This window comes from Rhipicephalus sanguineus, chromosome 10 (genome assembly GCF_013339695.2).
Source record: "Rhipicephalus sanguineus isolate Rsan-2018 chromosome 10, BIME_Rsan_1.4, whole genome shotgun sequence".
Lineage (NCBI taxonomy): Eukaryota > Metazoa > Arthropoda > Arachnida > Ixodida > Ixodidae > Rhipicephalus > Rhipicephalus sanguineus.
Window position 1 is genome coordinate 129,939,623 of NC_051185.1, and position 23,413 is coordinate 129,963,035.

The 23,413-nt window shown below is 49.4% G+C and overlaps 1 protein-coding gene and 1 long non-coding RNA gene across 2 annotated transcripts; one reads left to right on the top strand and one right to left on the bottom strand.

Moving 5' to 3' along the window:
- Positions 1-4,920: 4,920 nt before the first annotated feature.
- On the top strand, positions 4,921-7,625 carry LOC125760012 (uncharacterized). Its single transcript, XM_049419578.1, has 4 exons — positions 4,921-5,225; positions 5,288-5,382; positions 5,851-5,923; positions 6,703-7,625. Exons 1-4 carry the CDS (start codon positions 5,174-5,176, stop codon positions 6,912-6,914), a joined length of 432 nt encoding a protein of 143 aa, XP_049275535.1. The 5' UTR covers positions 4,921-5,173; the 3' UTR covers positions 6,915-7,625.
- A 926-nt stretch (positions 7,626-8,551) lies between these two features.
- Positions 8,552-14,885, bottom strand: LOC125760163 (uncharacterized). Its single transcript, XR_007417801.1, has 3 exons — positions 14,679-14,885; positions 8,687-8,804; positions 8,552-8,618 (listed from the first exon to the last, which is right to left on the bottom strand). It is a non-coding gene; the product is annotated as an uncharacterized LOC125760163 (long non-coding RNA).
- Positions 14,886-23,413: the final 8,528 nt, after the last annotated feature.

The window sequence follows — 23,413 nt, forward strand, 5'->3', positions numbered from 1 at the left end:
AAACGCCCATGGCCACTACATAAAAAAAAGAGGTGGCGGCCGTGCAACGCCGCTCGCGTGCTCGGGCTGGCTCGGGAACGTCATGCGCACGTGACCATGCATGCGCATGACGTTCCCATGTGTCAAGTGTCAAGTGAAGAGGGCAGGGAAGGGATTTGGCTTGCTAAGGCCATAGAGTTTCCTACAATACTTACTAGAGGGAACTCTGGCGCTAGTGTCTATGGGAGCTGCAATACATCGCGCTTCAGCCAGCATGGGAATCATGGGTAGTACACGGATTTGTCTAAACTTCGTTCTTTCGGCTCCGTTTGGCTCCGCGTCGCCTGCATCCGCTTTGTCGCAAAACGAAGTTCAGCAAAAATCAGCAGTTTCACTTCACCACTTTAACTTCTTTAGGCTCACCGATTCAAATCTGGTCACGAAGTTCACAACGATCCATTCTTTTATCCGAAAGAAAACCAAAACATAGCAATAAACAAAGCCACAAGTGCGTTCGAAGCCCACAAGCACGAAGACTAGGCAAATCCGTGTACTACCCATCATTCCCATGGTGGCTGAACGATCGCAGCGCCAGAGTTCCCTCTAGGTCATTTTAGGAAACTCTATGGCTAAGGCTACACGGAGCGAGTGGCAAGGGTTTGAAACTCGCCTCCTCGCATCATGGTTTCGCGCCGCTACAAATTATTGTTTTTGTCAGCTCGTACTGAACCGATTTGAAAAATTCTTGCTGCATACTGCTCTTCATTCGGCACACAACAACTTCCAGCGTCTAACTAAAATTTGCTATGTGGCCTGGTGAGGGGCCCTTTAAGACCGTATGGTCTCCGTGATCATTGAATATCATCAATCCACATTTTGTTGCACTAAATCCTAGTCCTAGAGCCTCACACTCCCTTCCGCATATATCTGCCAGTCGCTGTATATCATCTTGACTGTCCGCAAATAAGACAATATCATCAGCATAAAATAGACCTGGAAGCTTCTGCTCAACCATCGCTCCGACCTGTTTGTGTGACAAATTAAATCCAATGTTGCTACCTTCTAGCGCTTTTTCCATCCTCGCCATGTACAGCATGAATAACAGCGGGGACAAAGGGCATCCCTGTCTCAGCCCCTTGCTAATTTCAACGCTGTCCTTGCTACTTATTCCTTCCCATTCTATACAAACTGTATTTTCTCGGTATATTTCTCTCAAAAGCTGTACACAGTCGTCACCTATGCCCGCTTCCTTCAATATATCCCACAAAATTTCCTGATTAACGTTGTCATACGCCCCGGTGATATCTAGATAAGCTACGTATAAGGGCCTGTTTTCTATTTTAGATATTTCTATACACTGGGTAAGAACAAACAGATTATCGTCTAACCGCCTGTCGATTCGAAATCCATTCTGAAGTTCTCCCAAAATATCATTTTGTTCTACCCACGCCTCTATTTTTAATTTTACTGCCTGCATCGCCAACCTGTATAGCACCGATGTAATGGTTAGCGGTCTATACGAGCGAATGTTATCTTTTTCTCCCTTGCCTTTATAGATTAAGTTCATTCTACTTTTTCGCCAACTGTCTGGTATTTCCCTCTCCTGTAAGCACTTTTCTACGGCTTTCAGCAGTGCTTCTTTAGTGTTATGTCCGAGTTCGTTAATGAGGCTGACGGGAACCCCATCTAAGCCCGGAGTAGTGCGCTTAGGAATTTTTCCTTCGGCCTAGCATCGCGCATACACGTGAGGAAAGTTTCCGTCGTTGCGGTTGAGCGTGCGCTCTGTCGTCTGTATTATCAAGGATTCCAGATTAAGACACGAAGACAATTTTCTTTCTTTTTCAATGATGCTGGCGATGTCCCAATCGATTACGTGGCCAGTCGATTCTGCGTGTTCCGCCAAAACATTGCGATGGGGGCCGCTGTATCAGTTACAGCCGCCAATTTAACAATGGAATTGATTGAAAAACGTGCACTGAATTCCTTTACCCCGAAGCCAAAAGTTTTTCTTCGTTACGTTGACGATTGTTTCAGCATAATTAAGAGGGACGCTCTCCCAGCCTTTACGAATCACCTGAATAACATGAATCCAGCTATCAAGTTCACTGTCGAGGAAGAACAGCATGGCCAACTTCCTTTCCTTGATGTACTGGTTAAGCGCAACAACCATGCATTATCGTTTTCCGTGTATAGAAAAGCCACCCACACTGGCCGATATTTGAATTTTAATTCCGTGCATCCAGCCTCCCACAAACGGTCAGTTGTTTCTTCTCTACTGCTTCGAGCAAACCGCATCTGCTCGGACCCAAAAGATGCTTCGGCCGACGTAATGAAGACGCATCACGACCTTATTTCTAGTGGGTACCCGGATTCTTTTATTCGCTCTGTTGAAAACAGACTGTCATGCTCTGCACGTCATGTTGACGCGCCTCCAAAAAAGCGAGCAGCGGTACCATATGTGCCCGGAATCAGCGAATCTTTGGCCCGAGTATGTGCAAATCGCCCATGTTCTAGCAAACAAGCTAAAACACTCGCTGGTGAATGTGAAAGAAAAATTGGCAAAAGAAAAGTATCCCGGAGTGGTACACATTTGTGCCGGATGCGATCATGTTTACGTGGGCGAGATGGGAAATTTTGAGCAGAGAGTAAAACAACACCGCTACGACGTCAAGAAAAAGAACGCTGCATCTAATGCTTTGGCGGAACACGCAGAATCAACTGGCCACGTAATCGATTGCGACAGCGCCAGCATCATTGAAAAAGAAAGAAAATTGTCTTCGCGTCTTAATCTGGAATCCTTGATAGTACAGACGACAGAGCGCACGCTCAACCGCAACGACGGAAACTTTCCTCACGTGTATGCGCGATGCTTGCGGCACCTATTGAAACGTAACTGACTTTACACTTCTTTGTGAACAAGGGTCCCGTGCGGGAGCCGAAACGTCTTGTTTGTTTTTAAAGTGTTTTTATTGTGGTCGGCGTTTATTCCTTTTCTTCAACCAACTTTTGTGGTACCCGTTTTCTTGAGTGCAATGGGAAGCTTACCGGTCAGAGCTTCTAATCACGGAGTGGTAACGCGGAGAACGCCGTAAAACATTTGTAATCAGAGTTTTTCGATCTGCAGCGATTATGCAGTCTTAATATTACATGCTGCAAACAGTGAGAGGTGAGCGCGATAGCGATTATTGGCGATTATACGCCAGCAGTGGTGACAAGTTATGCCCTAAGTATGAAAAGGCAATGTTACGTTTTCAAAGCCTGCGGTGCCGCGACTACTGCTTTCTAGCCTATTAAATTATTTTACAATAGTTATAGCGTTTTTCTGGGGCTTCTTATAGAAGTACTTTGGCCGTACACAGGTCGCTTTATAACATTTTAGTCAAGCCAAGCCAAGCCTTCGAAAACGAAACAAGTGGTAGGATACTGGGGGGGGGGGGGGGGGAGAGTATTTCGGCCGCGCGTTAAAAAAGTGCGGCCGGTGCGGCCCTCTGGCGGGGGTCTGGCCGTTCCCAGGCGAGCGAGACCGGCGAGACGGAGACGCGTAGACGCGGTGGCTCCGGCCATCGTATCGATAGTATGCGCTCCCCTTCTGCGGTAGTGTTATGTTATTTCGGCAGAGTAAAAAGCTGGGCTTGGTGTTCCCTGACTACTGTGCGATGGAGTTAGGAGAGGCCAGGATAGACGCACATCATTATCTTTGTTTATTGCTAGCGTGCATGCTTGTTGACATCCGACCGTCAGTTCGTACGTGTTGCATATCGTGCTTTAATTGTGGTGTTAATTCTAATGCGGCCGGACTGCTCGCACTGAGCTTACAAGAGTGCCCCCTACCTCTAGGCCGCACACCTTGATTTAACAGCACTAACATTGTTTCATTTCGTTGTTGCTGCAAGTATAAATTCTGAGTGAACAAAGCAGTACAAAAGCGTGCACTGTCGGCGCAGAGCATTACGACGTTCGGCGACGAGTATGGCGAGTACGAACAAGGTTCTGTCTTCGGGAGAAGAAGCGGCGCGGCGGGAAATATGATGGGAATTCGCTAGAGCATATGGGCCCAACGATGACGGGCCGACCCCGAGTTTCGAGTGAGAGAGGCGTGTCGCCGCAACTGCACGACAAAACTCGTCGGGAAGAGAGACGTCGGCCGCCCAGCAACGAAGGGAATCCGATCCTGACTTGCGAGTGGCCAAAGCAGGAGCTCACGGACCGTTTAGCGGCGTCATATTATCATCGCTGTATCGACAGCTAAAATAGTACTTAGTAAAAAACGCACCCCAAAGCCAAGGAAAAGGCACCAGCTCCGCAGTTTCATCAGTCTTCGCGACGCCAAGTCAGTGAATTGCTGTGCTAAATTTTACCCTTGAATGTTGCATTTGTGCGCTGTGACGTGCAGCTCATGCAGTCACTGCTTCATCGCAATGCCCACTGAATACTTTGTAATACCAAAGGAAACATGGTACTGCCGCAGAACCCAACGACGGTCGGAGTGCCGCCGCGGCCGCGTTTTCACTGTATCGTCTAGGCAACCGCGACCGCCGCGCGCGGAACAGCTCTGTGTACCACGTGACTTTTTTAACGCGCGGCCGAAATACTCTCCCCTTTAGATCGGAGATCTCTGTTCGTTCGCGTTCGTTCTGCGGTGCCTACGTCACAAAAGTGAGAGGAGGCGCAGCTCTCCCGCCTAGAACCGCCGAGAGGAAGAGGACAGCCAATCGTGAAGCGGAAAGCTTTCCGGAAGTAGACGCGCATCCTGTGACGTCGGCACGGGGACCGTGAAGCGTTTCTCGCCTTTTAATAAATATAATTACTTTACAGAAAATTATTGTTTTTGCTTCTCAAGCTCAAACGCTCTTTCAAACATCAACAGCTTTGAGTAATGATATTTAATAATGTTAGTTTTTTTTGACGTCGTCGCTAGATGGTGTCGCGCACGCGAAAAAAAAAAAGAGAAAAGTAGCGGCTGACGCAGTTTCAAAATGTCGTCCCATCGCAACGTCTGCGTTGGTTCTCGGGTGTCGGATCGTCAAAAGGAGCTTCTGCTGGCTTTTGTGAAAGATCGCGACGCTGTCGTGCCCGCTGGAGCCGTCGTTCACAAGGGAGGACCGGGACGACATGTGGCAGGAGCTAGTAGCGCTTTTGAACGAAGAATTCCCTGCGCGTAACACCAGAGCCCAGTGGCAGGCCCAATGGAGGAATGAGCGCTACTATTCGCAGCAGGGTCTTGCCAAACTCCGAGGGCAGCAGAGGTGAGTGCGAGCACAATTGTATTGTGGTCGGTCATCTTACACGTCCCGCTTGTGCTTTACAGCGGCACCCGAGGCGGCCAGATTTCGGATTACCGCGGCCGTGTTGTGCTCGACAGAGACGAGTGTGCGAGGCCCAGAGTTCGGGTGGTCTGAATCGGTAAGCACTGGCTTAGAATATCATTGTTACTTGTATGCTGCGAACAAGTGGGCTCATTTGCTTCGAGCCATTACGCGCTGTTTGTTTTACTTTTTCAAACAATATCGAGTGGATCACCCGGCCGCCGCGTTAGCTGAGGTGCTAACACGTTGCACCGCCCAGAACAGAATGCGAAACAGCCACATTTGCGGTGATGACGAAAGAACAGCCGCGAACTATATTTCGAAGCTCATTAGAGCACCCTACGTGTTACAACCCATTTCTCAGACCCTCGAGTCGAGTGAGGTGCGTAGCCAGTAGGCTTGCCCCCCCCCCCCCCCCCCCCCCCCTCCACCCCTCTCTCCGAAGTCTGTGTGTCATAGCATGCCGCTGTTGAAACATTCTAAAAAAACATTGCTATTGTCCACTTCCACTCCATACTTCTTATTGCACTCAGTGTGTCAATCAAGAAACTTCTTACTATAACAGGTGAGCCCTGCTCCAGCTGCTGCTGGTGTGGCTGAAGAGGATGTGGCCCAGGATCTTCCCCGTGCCCCAACTCGTAAGTTTCGCTGATGTTTTTGATTAACTGTAGATGGTGTTACATGCTCACAGGTGATGCTCATGCGTGCAGGCATATGTTTGTGAAGAGATGACATCTGTGGGCATAAAGACAAAAGGCTGCACAAAAAAAAATTTGGCAAACGGTTGCAGGAGCTAGTTGTATGCATAACTGTCAGATGGAATAAACAGGTGTCCTGCCTTGCAGTTATGGTGAAATGTAGCATTGCAAAAATGTTCAACATCTTGAAATGTTTCCCTATTTTGTCAGTTGCTTCAAAAGTGAAACTGAAAATGTGCTATTGCTAAATATACTGTTCAAAAAGCAAGCTCGTTATATAACTTCTTCACATAGCCATCATACACAAATGCACATTTTTGCACCTGTGTTACACCTGCTTGCTGTATGTTTTGCATACTGCAGCAGCTAGGGTTTCGGAAGGAGATTGTGTCAGTCATCGCGTGAAGCCGGGCAAACGATTGTGTAGCCCTGAAAAGGGCTGTTTGGTTGCTTCTCATGCAGAGGTGGTTAGAGGTGTGAGATGCGTTTGATGAGATGAGCGAAAATGAATTCCGGCACCGCTTTGGTCTGTCCAAACGAAGTGCGTTGGTTGTGCGGTGAACCAAGCACCATTCATGGATGCCATTGGGTCAGTGGATTTTGAACACAGAGGAAATTGTTGCACACACTGAAACTCTTCACGAACAGAAGCTTCCAGCGAAGAGTCGGTAGCAGGAAAATTTATAGATGATAATGGCAACACATTTCTTGGTTTCCAGCTCATGCCGCAGCTGCGAGATGGGGGCAACCGGCAGGCCGAGGCGCTGGAGTTACTAGCCGCAAACACCAGGCGGCAGGGCCAGGCATCATTGGAAAGCTGCGCCAGGTTCAACTTCTCGGTGACGTGGTCCACGAACTGCAAGGCGTTGGTACCCTCGCCCGGGCCCTCATTGCAGCGGAAGCCACCTGCACAGTGATTTGTAAAGACTAGTTGTACATACATGTAGATTTATTTTTGTTCACATCACGAGCTATGATACGCTTGCTTGCTTCAATGGTGCCCTGCAATTTTTTCTCAGTTAATTTTCTTTTTCTGCATATCAGAAGCACTGATGTGCTGTTTCATTGTACATGCATTCAGCAATTCAGCAGTCATGCATTCAGCAATTTTGTAGTATATGCACATAGTGCACTGTAGTGTATCTTTATGTTTACAGTGTATACGTGTAGAATATTGTGGCACACTGTACGTTTTCTATCGATTTTTACACATCCTAGAAAAAAAGAAATGCGTTTGTGAACGGTCTAGGTTGCACAACAATTTTCAAATATTGCAAGACCAAAAAATAGTTGACGAATACGTGTTCTGTTGCTTAGAAGTGTTTAGACAATAGGATTGGGTACAAACAGAAATCAATAATAGAGGAAGACATATCAGCAACCAACAACTTGCATTTTTTTAGCGAGTTCGATTAATACCGGTTCGACTGTGCCTTGTTTTCATGTAATACAATGACTTTCGTGCTGCGAGACGCGTGTGTTGCTGCAGAGGAGCAGCAGGCACTTTGTAGTAACTCCATTTGTATACTATAAAAGGAAGCTACTTTTATATTCTTTTCCTTGGCATTAAATTTAAGGGATATTTATTTACTTTGCTTTTTATGTGCATTGCTCGCGATACTTGTAATAAAATTTCACTTCTTACACCACCCTTGTTGTTCACCTCATTTAAAAGCACGATCCTTGTTGCACTAAAGCTAGCGCATGTTGCTGTGCTGATTCAACAGCCTTTTCAGGTTACCACTTTGGCTCCGAATGGTACCATGTGCCATTCACAGGTGAGCTCTCACTTGTGCTTAGTGTGAAGCACCATATTTTACAACCTGGTCGAAGTATTTCATCAGCATGGCATTGTGTGACAAGGGGCATAGGTCGGCAAACTCACTCATGAGTCGATTCACTCAGATTCAGATCGAGTTGTGAGTCCGGGTGAGTAATACATTGGCGAGTTCGATTCCGGGTGAAAACATTTTAGTGAGCCTGAGTCCGAGTGAATCCGCTTGAGGAAAATTTTGGCGAGTCTGAGTGAGCCCCAAGAGCAAAATATATTTCACGAGTGAGTCAAGGTGAGCTTCACATTTTTTGCCAACCTATTCAAGGGGGTTATTCATTGATAGGAGAATGCTGTTTCGTTGATATGTGCAGCAAACATTTGAAGTGTAGTAAAAAAAAAACAGTCATTTGTTTATGCCAGTGACAAACACAATGAACAAAGACAAACACGCACCACACAATGCTGCCGAGGTCGTTGCAGGCGGCGGCGTACTCTGCGCAGATGCTCAAGCATGCAGGCCCGGTGGTTCTCGAAACAGGTTCACTACACGGTTGCGCTGCTGCTGGCTCCCATTGTGGTGGTGGTGGTAGCTCAGCTGCTGCTGGCAGCAACTCAGCATCGTCTGTGTCGTCATCGTCCCCTTCGAGAACAGGCTTATGTGCCGCCAACGCAATGTCGTGCAGAGCTGCACAAGCAGCAATGATGCTTGTGCAGCTCTGCACAAGCTTAAAGCGTTGCACCACTCCACAACATTGCGCATGGCGGTGTGGGCCTTGTTGTAGTGGTTATCAGGCGTGCCACGAGCTGGGCGTCCGGGCACTGGTGTCAGGAGTCACGGTTCTAATGTATAGCTGGAGTCTCCTGCACGAGGGTGGCATGACAGCTGTAGTGATAACGTCTTGAATGTGGCAAGCATTGACAGCACTTACCAAGCAAGCCGAAGTTTTGCTTCCAGGTGCTGACGGAGAGGGCTCCCCCGCCATACCCACGAGTCATGACATGACCCCAGGAAACATGGACTGACATCCAGAGGTCGGCATCACATGTCTGCAGAATTCAATTCAGTCAAAATTGTACCCATAAATGACCTTGGGTACAATGTTGCGTATTATGTTAATGTAACTACATCTGTCTGCACTGTTACTGACTGTTGAAACATAGTTATGAACAAATCATCGACAGGGTAGGACTTGTACCATAAGTTCTAACACGAGGACAATGCAGTGTCAAAGGGTAGTCTGCATGTTTACTGCTTGGAACAACCCATCTTCCAGCCACCAAAGCCTTTTAACCAAATTACTGCTGTATGTTTAAGGTGTAGTGAGGAAGAGAAAGAAGAGCTTCCGCGTCTGTTGTTGCTGTGCACGCGATCTACCTTCGGCTTCTGCCGGTGCTATACCTCGACTGTTTAAGACGTCGCCGTCGCACAATAAATCGTCGTACGACATCTGGTGGAGGTGCTGGAATCCCTGGCCTCAACCTGGAACTTCGCAACCGAACGTTGCCAGCTGTTTCAAGCACTATGACCGACGCTGTTGATAATCAGCCTGAAGCCGCCGCCCCTCCCACCAGCTGCGGCGCCGTCCAGCGGCAACGCGACCCTCCAGTCTTTAGCGCAGCAGGTGAGACTGACGCAGAAGACTGGCTTTCCATCTATGAGCGCGTCAGCGAGCACAACAAATGGGATGACCCGGCCAAACTACGTGCGGTCATCTTCTATCTCGCTGACGTTGCGAACCTCTGGTTCCACAATCATGAGCGTCAATTACAGACCTGGTCCGCTTTCAAGGCAGCATTCACGGAAGTCTTCGGCCGCCCCACCTTGAGAAAGCTCCGCGCTGAGCAACGTCTACGCCAGCGCGCTCAACTGCCTGGTGAGACGTACACCAGCTACATAGAGGATGTCGTGGACCTTTGTGCCCGCGTCGATTCCTCGATGAGCGAAGAGGACGAAGTGAAGCATGTCCTCAAAGGCATCGAAGACGACGCATTCCAGATGCTTCTTGCGCGAAACCCTACTTCTGTCGCGGCCATCGTCACCCTTTGCCAGAGCTTCGATGAGTTGCGTCGACAGAGGGTCCTTGCGCGCAGCGCTGTTGCACCTGCCAACTCGCTCTCGGGTCTCACGCTTACCGCCAACCCGGCGTCCGATATATCCCTCTCCGGCAAGATTAAGGACTTCATTCGTGAAGAGGTGGCGCGCCAACTGTCCATGCTTCCGCTAGGAGATCGCCCTGTACAGCCTGCCACACCTTTGGCTGATCCCATCAGAAGGGCCATTCGCGAGGAGCTTGCCGAGTCGCTACCTTTGGCTCAACCATTCGCTCCCGTAGCTGCACCTCTGACTTATGCTGCAGTCGCAGCGCGACCTGCGCATCAACCCGTCGCATTTCCTGCCGCGATGCGACCACGAACATCTCCCCCTCCTTTGTCGCCCCAAGTTCCACCTCGAAGCCATTTTCAGAACCCCTGGCGCACACGGGACAACCGACCCATATGCTTCGCTTGCGGTTTCGCCGGCCACGTCGCACGCTTCTGCAATCGTCGCATGCCTTCTGCTCATCCAACTGTTGCAGTACCTGGATACGGCTACTCGAATGATGATACCGCTAATGCCGTGCGTTCCAACCCAGACTTTTCGCCGCTACCGCGACGTCCTTTCGCCAACCATCGATCACCCTCCCCACGTCGTCGCTCGCCTTCGCCCTTACGTCGTCGCCAGTCGCCCAGCGAGGGAAACTAGCTGCTGCAGTTCCGCAGGCACGAACTGCAAGCTTCGCGACTTCTACAAGGCCTGCACAGTCGCCGCGCAATTTATTGGACGTTATAGTTGAAGGAACTGCCGCAATAGCGCTTATTGATACTGGGGCTGCCGTTTCTGTCATCGACGAGAAGCTTTGTAGAAAACTGCATAAGGTCACCACGCCGCTATCTGGCATGCTACTGCGCACTGCAAGTACACAGCATGTAGCACCGCATGCTGCCTGCACCGCGAGAGTGGTCATTGACGGCGCTGTATACGTTGTCGAACTTTTCGTGCTCTCTTCATGCTCCCATGAACTCATCCTCGGTTGGGATTTCTTGTCGCAACATCGGGCCATCATAGACTGTGCCAGAGCCGAAGTGGCGCTTTTCCCATTCTCTGGATTCGTACTGCCCGACCCTTCTGCAACTAAAGCCGCAAAGCTCACTGTTGTATCCAACACGGAAGTACCGCCCGAAATGTCGGTCCTTGTGCCCGTATCTTGCTCCGCCGCGACCGACGCCACCGTACTCTTTACGCCGTCGCCTATTTTTCTGCGTCGGAAGGCTCTACCTCTCCCGTTTGCCGTTCTTGCCACTGAATCCGGATTATCATCTATGCTTGTCGGCAATCCGTTTAAGCACCCCGTAACCTTACTGCGCGGAGAATCACTAGGTCGTGTTCAGCCCATTGACCCAATTCACATCCTTGAGACTTCTGACGACACGCCCTGTTATCAGCTCGACGCCCTTACTTCCTCCGAGCATTGCACCTCACCATCACTGTCTTCGCCGTCGTCAGACGTTCTTGAAGCCGCCTTGGACGCCGATCTGCCGGATTCATACCGCCGCCAAGTCCTCGCCCTGCTTCAAAAGTTTCGGTCATCGTTTGATTGCGACCAACCATCCTTGGGACGTGCGGCGAGCATCACTCACAGCATCCACACTGGTTCCCACTCTCCATTACGCCAGCGCCCATACCGCGTGTCGGCAGCGGAACGACGGGTAATTAGCGAGCAAGTCGACGATATGCTGCAGCGTGGCGTCATTCGCCCCTCCCACAGTCCTTGGGCGTCTCCTGTGGTGCTAGTACGCAAGAAGGACGGGTCAATCCGCTTCTGTGTGGATTATCGTCGGCTGAATAAGATCACTCGCAAAGATGTCTATCCGCTGCCTCGGATAGATGATGCCCTCGACTGTTTGCAAGGCGCAGAGTACTTCTCGTCTCTGGATCTTCGCTCGGGCTATTGGCAAGTGCCCATGGCTGAAAATGACTGCGAAAAGACAGCTTTCGTCACACCTGACGGTTTGTACGAATTTACCGTCATGCCTTTCGGCCTGTGCAACGCGCCCGCAACCTTCGAGCGTATGATGGATACAATCCTTCGCAACTACAAGTGGAAAACATGCCTCTGTTATCTTGATGACATCGTCGTGTTTTCGGCCGATTTTCCAACGCACCTCATTCGCTTGGGTGAGATACTTACCTGCCTCTCCTCTGCCGGCCTCCAACTGAACATCAAAAAGTGCCGTTTTGCTGCCCGTCAGTTAACAATATTAGGGCACGTTGTATCAAAGGATGGTGTTCTTCCTGATCCCGCCAAGCTTCGTGCGGTCGCAGAGTTCCCCAAGCCCACTACTCTTAAGGCACTCCGCAGCTTCATAGGGCTCTGCTCTTATTTTCGGCGTTTTGTACGCAATTTTGCAAGCATCATCGCGCCACTGACCAATTTGCTTACCGCAAGCAACGGCATCTCCGCGTGGTCAACCTCGTGTGACGAAGCCTTCGAGCAACTACGTCGCCTACTAATTTCTCCACCGATCCTTCGTCATTACGATCCCACAGCCCCTACAGAAATACACACGGACGCCAGCGGCATCGGACTTGGTGCAGTCCTAGCGCAACGGAAAGACGGCTACGACGAGTACGTTGTGGCGTATGCCAGTCGCACTTTAACGAAGGCGGAAAGAAACTACTCCGTCACAGAAAAGGAATGCTTAGCCATCATTTGGGCTCTCGTCAAATTTCGTCCATACCTCTACGGTCGCCCTTTCGACGTTGTTACCGACCACCACGCCCTTTGCTGGCTGTCCTCGTTAAAAGATCCATCAGGACGGCTCGGGCGTTGGGCGCTTCGCTTACAAGAACACGACATCCGCGTTGTCTACCGATCGGGCAGGAAGCACTCTGACGCCGATGCGCTTTCCCGATCGCCGATACCTGTCGACGTGGCCTCCGCATCAATGTCTTTTGCATCCGTGTCCCCCATCAACGTCGCTAACATGCCCGTCGAGCAGCGAAAGGATCCATCCCTTTCAGCTATAATAAACTTCCTCGACGACCCAAACACTACACCCTCTTCTCGAACACTTCGTCGCCAAGCCGCTCACTTTGCTGTGCATGACCGCATCCTTTACCGGCGAAACTATTTAACCGACGGTCGCAAGTGGCTACTCGTGATTCCCCGGCACATGCGTTCTGAAATATGCGAATATTTTCATGCTGCCCCTCATAACGGGCACGCCGGTGAGCTGAAGACGTATACTCGGCTACGACAACGCTTCTACTGGGCCGGAATGTATCGCTTCGTCCGCCAGTACGTTCGAGCTTGTACAGCATGTCAACGACGAAAAGTTCACCAGCGGCCTACTGGCGAGTTACAACCGCTGCCCTGTCCGGCTCGTCCCTTTGATCGCGTCGGCATAGACCTATATGGTCCTCTTCCCTGCAGCTCCTCGGGTAACCGATGGATAATTGTAGGAGTCGATCACCTCACGCGCTACGCCGAGACCGCAGCACTTCCAGCCGCTACTTCGCGCGAAGTCGCATTCTTCGTTTTGCGGAACTTCGTTCTTCGACATGGAGCGCCACGTGAACTGCTCAGTGACAGAGGGCGCGTGTTCCTTTCCGAAGTAATACAAGCCCTTCTCGCTGCATGCAACATCGTCCACCACAAGTCTACAGCCTACCATCCGCAAACGAACGGCTTGACGGAAAGGTTCAACCGTACTCTCGGCGACATGTTGACTATGTACGTCGCCTCGGATCATAGCAACTGGGACACTGTTTTGCCGTTCGTAACATACGCGTATAACACTGCCACACAAACTACCACTGGCTTTTCGCCGTTCTTTCTACTATATGGACGAGAGCCCTCCTGCACATTGGATACATTGCTTCCGTACCGACCCGACACTTCCGAGTGCACAACGGTGTCTGAAGCGGCCAAATACGCAGAGGACTGTAGGCAGCTTGCGCGTACACTTACGACCGCCGCTCAAGGTCGCGAAAAGCTGCGGCATGACAACGAATTGTCTACACAAGATTTTGCGACCGGTTCACTCGTTTGGTTGTCGGTCCCACCTCACAGCCCTGGACTTTCAACGAAGTTTCTTCCTCGTTATGATGGCCCTTACCGCATAATCGACCGCACATCCTCTGTTAACTACGTCGTTGAACCTGTGACGCCATCCCACGACCTCAGACATCGCGGTCGTGACACGGTGCATGTCAGCCGACTCAAGCCATATTACGACCCTTTGATCCTACCTGCGCCGTAGTCGCCAGGATGGCTCCTTTTCAGTCCCGGGGCCATTGTAGTGAGGAAGAGAAAGAAGAGCTTCCGCGTCTGTTGCACCTCGACTGTTTAAGACGTCGCCGTCGCACAATAAATCGTCGTACGACAAAGGCAATGTATCACAAAATATCTACAACGCGAAAAACTTCGACTGAAAAAAGGGTTATGAAACAATGCGTATTTAATGTATGTACATGCTCGGGCGCGTTCCGAGGGACCGAAGTAAAGTTTATTCATCCATCTATGTAATGATCCATGTAACGTCCATCACGACAATGAACAATAAGGGCATACTACGGCACATTCTGGGAGCGCTAATCTCAACAAATACAAATCGAGAATCAAGCTTCGGGTACACATGGCGAACGAGCAACGGTAATATTATGCACTGTTCAGGCCGCTGAACCAAAGTGTACTCCGCGTCACATGATTTCATCGCTTATCCTAAGCGAAGTGCCCTGAAACGATCCAATTCCCGTTCTGGATAGATCGAAAATACCGCTCCCACTATACTCAGTTGCAACAGCCTCAGTAAAGCGGAAAGTTTAAGCGATATAAATGAAACAATTCGCTACGCATACAATGCATGGATAATACTCACGATCATGGTGTTGAATGCGTAGTCCCTTCCCCGACATGTAATGCGTCGTGTCCGCGGAGCTCAGGCCATGGGGCTTCGGGATTGCGATGAGCGTACCATCCACGCACCCGACCACAACGGGAATCCGCCCGAGCCGAGCGAACGCCGCCTTTGTTAGCTCCTTCGCGTCCGTGGTCTCGGGAAAGGCCACCCACCGTTTCTGCCCGCCAACGACAGTAATGGCGTGTGCCACCTCGTTCGTGGATGGTTTCGCTGACGGACGACTGCGACAGGCCGATGAATTCCTCGCTGCCGACAGCTCGCTGGAAGCATCCGCTGGCAAAAAATCTCAGCGCAGACAACACCTTCCGCTCTGTTGAAATCCCACTGGCTCGTTGGCACCCGATGACGGGGTCGAGTTCGTCGCACAACCAACGTACCGTACGTTTCGAGAAACGAAAGCGACGCCGGAATTCACACTCGCTCATCTCTTCAAACGCATTTCGCACCTCCTACCATTCTGCATCTGCTTCGAGAAACGCCAACGTAGCAAGGAAGCACCGTTGCAAGCGCCATTTTCTCAAAATCAGCTGTTGCGGCAGCCGCAACCGCCGCATCACTCGAAATACATGCCGTGCGACGCCATTGTTCGCTCGAGAGAACGCGAGCGAACGGGCTCGCTCTCCGTTCACTTTTAGCAGACGACATGCTCGTTATGACGCGGCATGACGTCACCAAAAAAGAAAACATCAAGGAAAAAAAAGAAATGGCCACGCCCCTTAGAGTGGCGTGAGTTGTCCGGCTTCAGCCAATCGCGTGCGATCATCAGAACGAACGCGAACGAACGGCGCAGAACAGAGATCTCCGATCGCCCCCCAGAAGTGCTGTTCATGAAGTGGTAGCAGAGAGAGAGAGAGAATTTTATTTGAAGGCAGAGAGGTCGGCCTGAGCTAGTGCGCTCTAGCCTGCTACTCTGCACAGGGGAAAAGGGAAAGGGGAAAAAAGGAGTGATGAGGGGTGATGATGGGGAGAGGAAAGAGATATGCGTATATACAATAATACAATAACCACGTGACGTAGTGGTTTCGCTATAGTCTTGTGTCCAGTTCTGTGCTCCTAAGAAAATCTATCACAGCCTTGATAGCAGTTGGTGACTTTGTCTGGTCGCACATAGCTGACAAAATACCCGTGTCACTTAGTGTTGCCACACCGATTCCTGACAACGTTAAAGCAAGTGCATTACGTTGTGACACGTAAAGTGGGCAGTCACAAAATATATGTGCTGTTGTTTCATGTACTTGGCATCGTTCACAGTTCGGGCTGTCCGCACGGCGGATGAGGTGTGCATAGCGGCGAGTGAATGCAACTCCCAGACGAATCCGGTGCAGCAAACTGGCGTTGCCTCGGTTCATTCTAGCCGGGAGGCGAAAAGTCATTTCCGGATCTATTTCCCGCAGGCGCCTGTATCGATGGTCTGGCTGAGACCAATAAGTGGTTATGCACTCTCGCATGAGCAATCTCAATAAAGAGTTCACGTCACCTCGCGTGTACGGTACTTTCACGTCGGTGGGGGCGTTAGCGACAGCGGTTCTTGCTTCAGAATCAGCAAGCTCGTTGCCTACCAATCCACAGTGTCCAGGAATCCATTGCAGCGTAACTGAATGACCAATCTTCTGCGTAAGGTCGAATGCGTGAATGATTTCTAAAGCAAGTGCATAATATTGTCCCCTTCTTGAGCAAGAGTCAATGGCTTGTAATGCGGATTTTGCGTCTGAGAGTATCGTCCATTTACGTGGTGATTGTCCGCACACGAATTGGATAGCTTCCCGTATCGCAACAAGTTCTGCAGCTGTTGAAGACGACCTGTGATCTAATTTGTACTTCCGGGAGGTACCCAGATGAGGAATCACAAAGGCTGCAGTCGAAGCGCAGGAAGTCACAGATCCATCGGTGTATATGTGCAGAGTGTCGTCGTAACGTTGAGTCAAATATGCCAAGGTGAGTTGTTTGAGCGCAGCACACGGAACGCGACGCTTCTTCGTAATCCCGGGTATTTGAAGGGACACCAGTGGCCTGTTCAGCGTCCATGGTGGCACTGTGGGGATGATGACTGGTGTAAAGTCAGAAGGGATGACGTGCCTGTGTGTATCGAGGCATCGTGAGTAGGTGCAGCCTGGTCGATCTCTCTGGAGCGAAGACAAGGGATGGTTTGCGTGGCGAGTCAGCAGTCGAAGGTGGACTCGAAGGGGTTCACAAGACAAGTAAACCTCTATAGGGCATGTACGTGATTCCTCTATGGTGCCAGAGGTTGTTGTACACCTTGGTAGCCCTAGGCACGTTCGCAGCGCTCGCGCTTGAAGGCTCTCCAAAGTACGGATGCATGTTGCACGCATACTGGAGAGCACAGGTGCACTGTACCTTAGATAGCCAACGAACAATGCCTGGTACAACTGCAGGAGACTCTTCTCAGAGGGGCCCCATCTTAGTCCTGCTACAACTCGAAGAACGTCTACAAAACTGACAAGTTTGGTTCGTAGCGCAGTGACATGCTTCGTCCAAGATAGGCTGCGATCAATGACGACACCTAGGTATCGGTAGTGCGTGACAGCAGGAATCACTGCTCCGTCAGCGAAGATCGGGTACCGCGTCATTGATTTCTTTGTAAATACCAATGCAGCACACTTCGTTGTTGAGAGTTGCAGGCCTTGACGGCGCAAGTACTTTGACGTTACTGATGTGGCGTGTTGAAGTCTTGCTCGCAGTTGCGGACGCGTCGATGGCGAGCAGCAGCGCAAACTCGCGTGGTACTCTTCAAAAGTCCGATACGACGAGAGCAGACGAGAGTCGAGCTACGCGGGAAACACCGCCGGATGCCGCTCGCATGCGCCGCAGCCTCCGTTTCACTGGAAGACATGAAAGCAGCGCCGCATCTCATGCTTTACTTCTTTTACCTTAGAAACAAACGGGAATTGACAATAACATACATATTCAAATTTTCAGCCCTCGTTCTGGTGCGTGTAAAAGCATTAGAGTAGGTACAACAAAGTGCTTAAGACTGCATATGTCTGGTTCATGGCGCTCGCGCTAGGCGGCGCGACATACCGGTTTTTGTTGTTTTTAAACGCGATTTAAAAATATAAACCCTACTCAGATCGCGGAAAGTATTCTGGAATCTCTCACTATAATTCACGGCCTTTTCATTTTCACCAGGATCTAATCACCCGTTCTGGCCAGTTGTCGGTCCCTTTAAACTCTCAACGAAAATACGTTTCACGCAAAGTTGCATTCTTAAATATTATACTGTGCATTAAATAATCGAACAAAAAACCGTTGAAAGCACTTTCAACACGTCTTATACTTCAAGTAGCCACAGCCAAGCCGGCCAAGCCTGGCCACTGCGTAGAAGCAGCATGCACACGCTCGAAAACGTCGCACTCGGGTTGCTCTGCGCTCGTACGGTGCGCTCACTCCTGTAAACGTATTGGTATAGCGCAGCTCAGTTTTGAGCATAAAGAAAAGAGGCTTCAGCGAAGAAGGAAACACAGGTAACAGGATGAGCGCTAAACTTCCAACTTTTTGTTTATTGCATGACCCTACAGCACATTATATGGCTCACCTCACAGCACACGTGAGGCCGCTATCTGACCAAAAAACCAAACATGTGGCGCAGCACACGTGACCAGAAAACGCAGTTTACTCAAATATCACATTAACTACACCTCACTCGTGTGCTGTGCCACATGTTTGGTTTTTTGGTCAGATAGCGGCGTCACGTGTAGTTGAAAAAAACAATTGGAACCATTTGGAAATATCAATGGGTCCAAATAATAATAGTGATTTCCAATTGGGCCAAAGAGTATCCCAACAGGACCATTTGGAATTTCCAATTGGTTCAAGAGGATAAGCTCACTTCCAATTGGGCCAAATGGGATCTCTAACTGGACCATTTGGAACAATTGAAACTACCAAATGGTTCAAGTGGTAGCTCACTTGAACCATTTGGAAGCTCACTTCCAATTGGGCCAAATGGAATCGCCGATAGGGCCATTTGGATCAACTGGAATTGCCAAATGGAAACACTAGTTTTCAGTTGGGCCAGGCGGTTCCATAGGAAATTTGAGTTATCAAGTGCTTCGACATCAATTACTTGCGAAGTCTTGAGATAAGCGCTTATTTATATATACACTTGTTATGCCAAGCACCAATTGGTTGCATTAATTTAAATGGTGCGAAGAAAAGATGCACATTTTACAGCCGTGATATAAAGTACCCTGTATGAATGTATTGCAAAAAACATTTCTTCCTTTATTCGACGTTTCCCGTAGATCTGCGCATGACCGACACGAAATCTACTAGCCGTTTGGTCATACTGAGCCGTTGCGCAACTAGCTAATGTTTAAAGCATAGCGGTTAATTCCCTACGAGAAGAGGGATTTTTTTTTTAATCAACATTCGTCCTATCTGCCACGATCGGAGTGGAGTGAACTTTGCGCCGCCACGACGAACGCCGCATTGCCGGCATTTTTGTTGACAGCAGCAATAGTCGCATCTCAGTAGCAGTAGTCTCGTATCTTTTCTTGACGTTTGCCGATACAAATGCTAAATAATAACGTACTTTATAATATGAATATTACATTAAAAAGTAAGCTGCATTTTTTTTATTTACACGTAAGAGCATTACAGGCGGTGGTCAAATATTATTATGACCCCGTAGTTTTGGTAGTTTCGCACATAGCGGCTAGTCGTGGTGCTCTCTTTCCATGTGTGCGTGCGGCGTGTTCCATAGTGCAGCGTGTTTGCTAGATGAACCTTGGTGACATTAAGATGAGACATTTATTTTTGGTCGCTTTTATCTGTGGAATGTGTTACAAGTCAACATCAACACGTTCGAGTGGTTTTTGGTGTTGTATTGGTTGTACCATGCAGTGATCGCTTTGTCAGCATCGATCGAGGGTCACCGATTTCCTCAGCTCTGATCCTTCCATGTAAGTATTGCACTTACATATTTGGAGTTTAGGCGAACGTTTGTCCTGAGTATTTGTGTTCTTTATTATAAGCATGGTGTCATTAAACCTTGCTGCAGTTTGTGATGAAATGTGCGAAGTACACTACATGCCGGTTGCTGTAAGCATCATTTGTGTAATGCCTGTGCCTTATGGCGGACATGTGTCTTTGTAGAAAGCGCTAGCGATTATGTGCAAGTGAATTCATTTGACGTCTAGTCAGAGTAGCATTGAATGAAAAATAATCGGTTGCCGTAAGGGTCGCATTTCGCCTCCATTGAAATGCGACCGCTGCGGGCAGGATCGAACACCTTTCTTTTGGGTCAGCTTGCCGAGCACTGTAAATGATGGACCGCCGCGACGACGAACGTTAATAATCGTTACATAGTTTTACTACAGCATAAACTGCGAGTGCTTGCCAGACTGGGCTAATTAAGGGCTATTTTAACGTTGTACTGCTAAACGCGAAGGGGCTCATGCTACGCGTGTTATTTGGTAAAACTATACATTTGCTGCAATTGCGTACGTTTGATGAGTCATTATTGCCTTCATTTCTTTCAGGTGGTGCACAAGGATACGCGCAAGCACACTGTTCATCTAAGCGTATCTTCCAATTATAAGAAAACCTGCTGCAAGTGTTCAAATATATTCTGAGTTTCCCCACCATGCTGCCTTGGCTGTGTGCAGTTGGCTGAACCAGCAGGTCCTGAGCCAAATAAAATAGGAACCAACTAAGTGACATGCGATAGCAGCCAGCTGAGATCCGTGCAAGTTCTGGCCAATTTGAATTCTACTTTGTGTTTAATCCTGGAATTTCACCTGGGCATGGCTCACCACCAAGGTGTCTAGCTTGAGCACAGACGGATGTTTTCTGTGCTAACTGCGCCACTTGAACCAATTGGAATACAACCAATTGGCCCAACTGGTTATGCGCTGACTGCACCATTTGACCCAATTGGAGTACAACCAATTGGCCCAATTGGAATACAGCCAATTGGCCCAACTGGTTATGTGCTACTGTACCATTTGAACCAATTGGCATACAACCAATTGGCCCAATTGGTCCAAATGGCCCAGTTGTGTACTAATTCACAAATGGAACCAATTGGAACCAGGTGGAAATTTTCCAATTGGTTCCAATTGTTTTTTTTTTAACTTGGGAGCCATATAATGTGCTGTAGGGTCATGCAATAAACAAAAAGTTGGAAGTTTAGCGCTCATCCTGTTGCCTGTGTTTCCTTCTTCGCTGAAGCCTCTTTTCTTTATGCTCAAAACTGAGCTGCGCTATACCAATACGTTGTCATAATGCACCAACTTGCCCATTTTGCAGTACTTGTCGGCTCACTCCTGTGTTGTGCGACATTCGTACGACTAACGGCCAGTTGCAACAATGACGTCGCAGGCAAGTGTTTTTTTTACTTACTGAACGCATCAAATTCTACGTCACCAAACGCGATACTATCGCCTTTTGCGATCGTTTGAGAATACGGGCCCTGAGGTGCTTCCGACGCACAATGAGCAACATTTTGTACCCTTCAACGGGTTGGACTAGAGTTACTGTATATTGCCACGTGCGTTTCTTTATCACTTTTCCTATATTCGGTTTTCGGCCACAAAGACTGCCAGCAACGCTCAGCGCGAACCGCGCCTCATTGTTCGAGAACCTTCACGATCATTCTAGATCGTTTTGTTAAGATTGCGCGCAAGACGCGCACACTCGAGCTTATTCTAGAAATTGCACGATAGCCAGCGATAACGCTGGAATATTCGACGGCACATGTTTAAATGCCGACGCGCTTCGCCGCTTGTCAGTTGATCGACGGACGACGCCCTGTTCGCCGCTATCTTTGTACAGCGTGTATTGCTGTAGTTCGAGTTCTCATTTTCCGGCCACAAGTTCGGCCAAATAAACAGTTTCATCCTGCAAAAGCTGACTGCTGTCTTCGTCGACGTCACGACCACGTGACATCTGGTGGAGGTGCTGCTTCTTCCATGATCCGGACGCCCCCGCGACGTGCGTTTGCCACGTGCGTTTCTTTATCACTTTTCCTATATTCGGTTTTCGGCCCGAGGAGAAGAAAGTTCGCTTCCTCATGCGAGGAATCAAGCAGGAGCTGTTCGCGGGACTGATCAGAAACCCACCCAAGACCATCCAAGAATTCCTCGCGGAGGCAACAACAATCGAGAAGACGCTCGAGATGCGCACCCGGCAGTACGATCGCCGCGCATTTAAAGACAGCGCTGCTGTTCACGCCCTCGGCTCCGACGACTTGCGCGAGACCATCCGAGCAATCGTGCAAGAGGAGTTGCGGAAAATTCTACTTTCACCGCAACCTCAAGTAGATTCCATCGCCGACGTCGTGCGCCAGGAAATCCAGCAGTCTCTGGGCACCCCCGAGTCAGCGCAGCCGCAGCTGCAAGCAGTGACATATGCTGCTGCAGCCCGACGCAACGCCCCTCCTCCTCGCCCACGTCAAGACGCCGCGCCGCCGCAGCAGTTTCGCCGCCAGTACAGTGTTCTAGAAGTTTGTAGTGCGTTCACTGAGCGGCGGAGCGTGACGCACTTCATGTCGCCGCCGACAGGCGGCGCGGCTCGCAGCGTCACCTGCAGCTAAGTCTAATGGACGTAACCTCGTGATAATCGCGGGAGGTCTAAACGACGTCTTGAGTAACGAATCAGCCGAACTAGCGACCACATTGGCGAAAGGGGTCGATGACATGCGCGCCATTTCCCCTCAGGTGCAGATAGTGGTATGCACAATACCGGAGGTACCGGTGCGTGACGGCAACCTGCAAAGAGCGGTTGTCGACGCAAACAAAGAGATATGGCAGATGAGTAGAGAGAAAGGCATCGAGGTAGTGGAAATAAACAGAGAGGTGCACAGGTGGGGTGGTTTTCGAAGAGACGGAATACACTTCGATAGGAGGCTTGGCCATGAGGTGGGTTGGCGTCTTGCAGGACGCGCAGTAGCTTTTTTGGGGGGCACGCGGGCCCTTCGGTGCCCATGGTAGCTTGTAATGAGGAAAACAACCAGGGGGACTCTTTGACAGGTAGTATAGCGAAAAAACAGAGAAAAGGTAAAAGAAGGGAGAAGGCGCGTGTTGCAATTAGTTACATTAACATGCAGGGTGGCAGAAAAAAGGCAAAATGGTTAGAGATTGAGGGACAGTTAAACAAGGAACAGATAGGTGTTTATGCGGTTACAGAAACACACCTTAGAGACTTGGAAGAGCCACCACATATTGAAAATTATGTTTGGGAAGGATGTAACAGGATCACATCAGAAAGGAGAGGTGGGGGGTTGGAATGCTAATTCATAGCAGAACAAAATGGGAGAGAGTGAAACAAACGTGTTCAGAGGACATGTGGGTTTCGGGCACAGTAGGTGGAAAGAAAACGTGGCTAGGTGTAGCTTACTTGTGGACAGGCAATAACTGCAGAGAAAAGAATCTGGAGATAGTGAAATGCATAAGCACCGATATTAAAGAATTTGGTCATGATGCCGAGATAATCCTTCTAGGGGACATGAACGCTCACATTCATGACCTTGACGGATATTCAGACACCAATGGCAAGTTATTGCTAGATCTCTGCGAGCAACATAGTCTTGAGATAGTTAACGTGGGGCCTAAGTGTGAGGGGCAGATCACGTGGGAAGTCAGAAACAGGCAATCGAGCATTGATTACTGTCTCATGACAGAAGGAATATATGACAAACTTAGAGAGATGAGAATAGACGAAGAAGGCATTAA

What these genes read in the sequence shown, in the direction of transcription:
- LOC125760012 (XM_049419578.1), top strand. Translation starts at nt 5,174, where the DNA reads ATGAGCGCTACTATTCGCAGCAGGGTCTTGCCAAACTCCGAGGGCAGC. An exon ending in AGTTCGGGTGGTCTGAATCG is followed by an intron (nt 5,383 to 5,850) that starts GTAAGCACTGGC and finishes TTACTATAACAG; the next exon opens with GTGAGCCCTGCTCCAGCTGC. An exon ending in TCTTCCCCGTGCCCCAACTC is followed by an intron (nt 5,924 to 6,702) that starts GTAAGTTTCGCT and finishes CTTGGTTTCCAG; the next exon opens with CTCATGCCGCAGCTGCGAGA.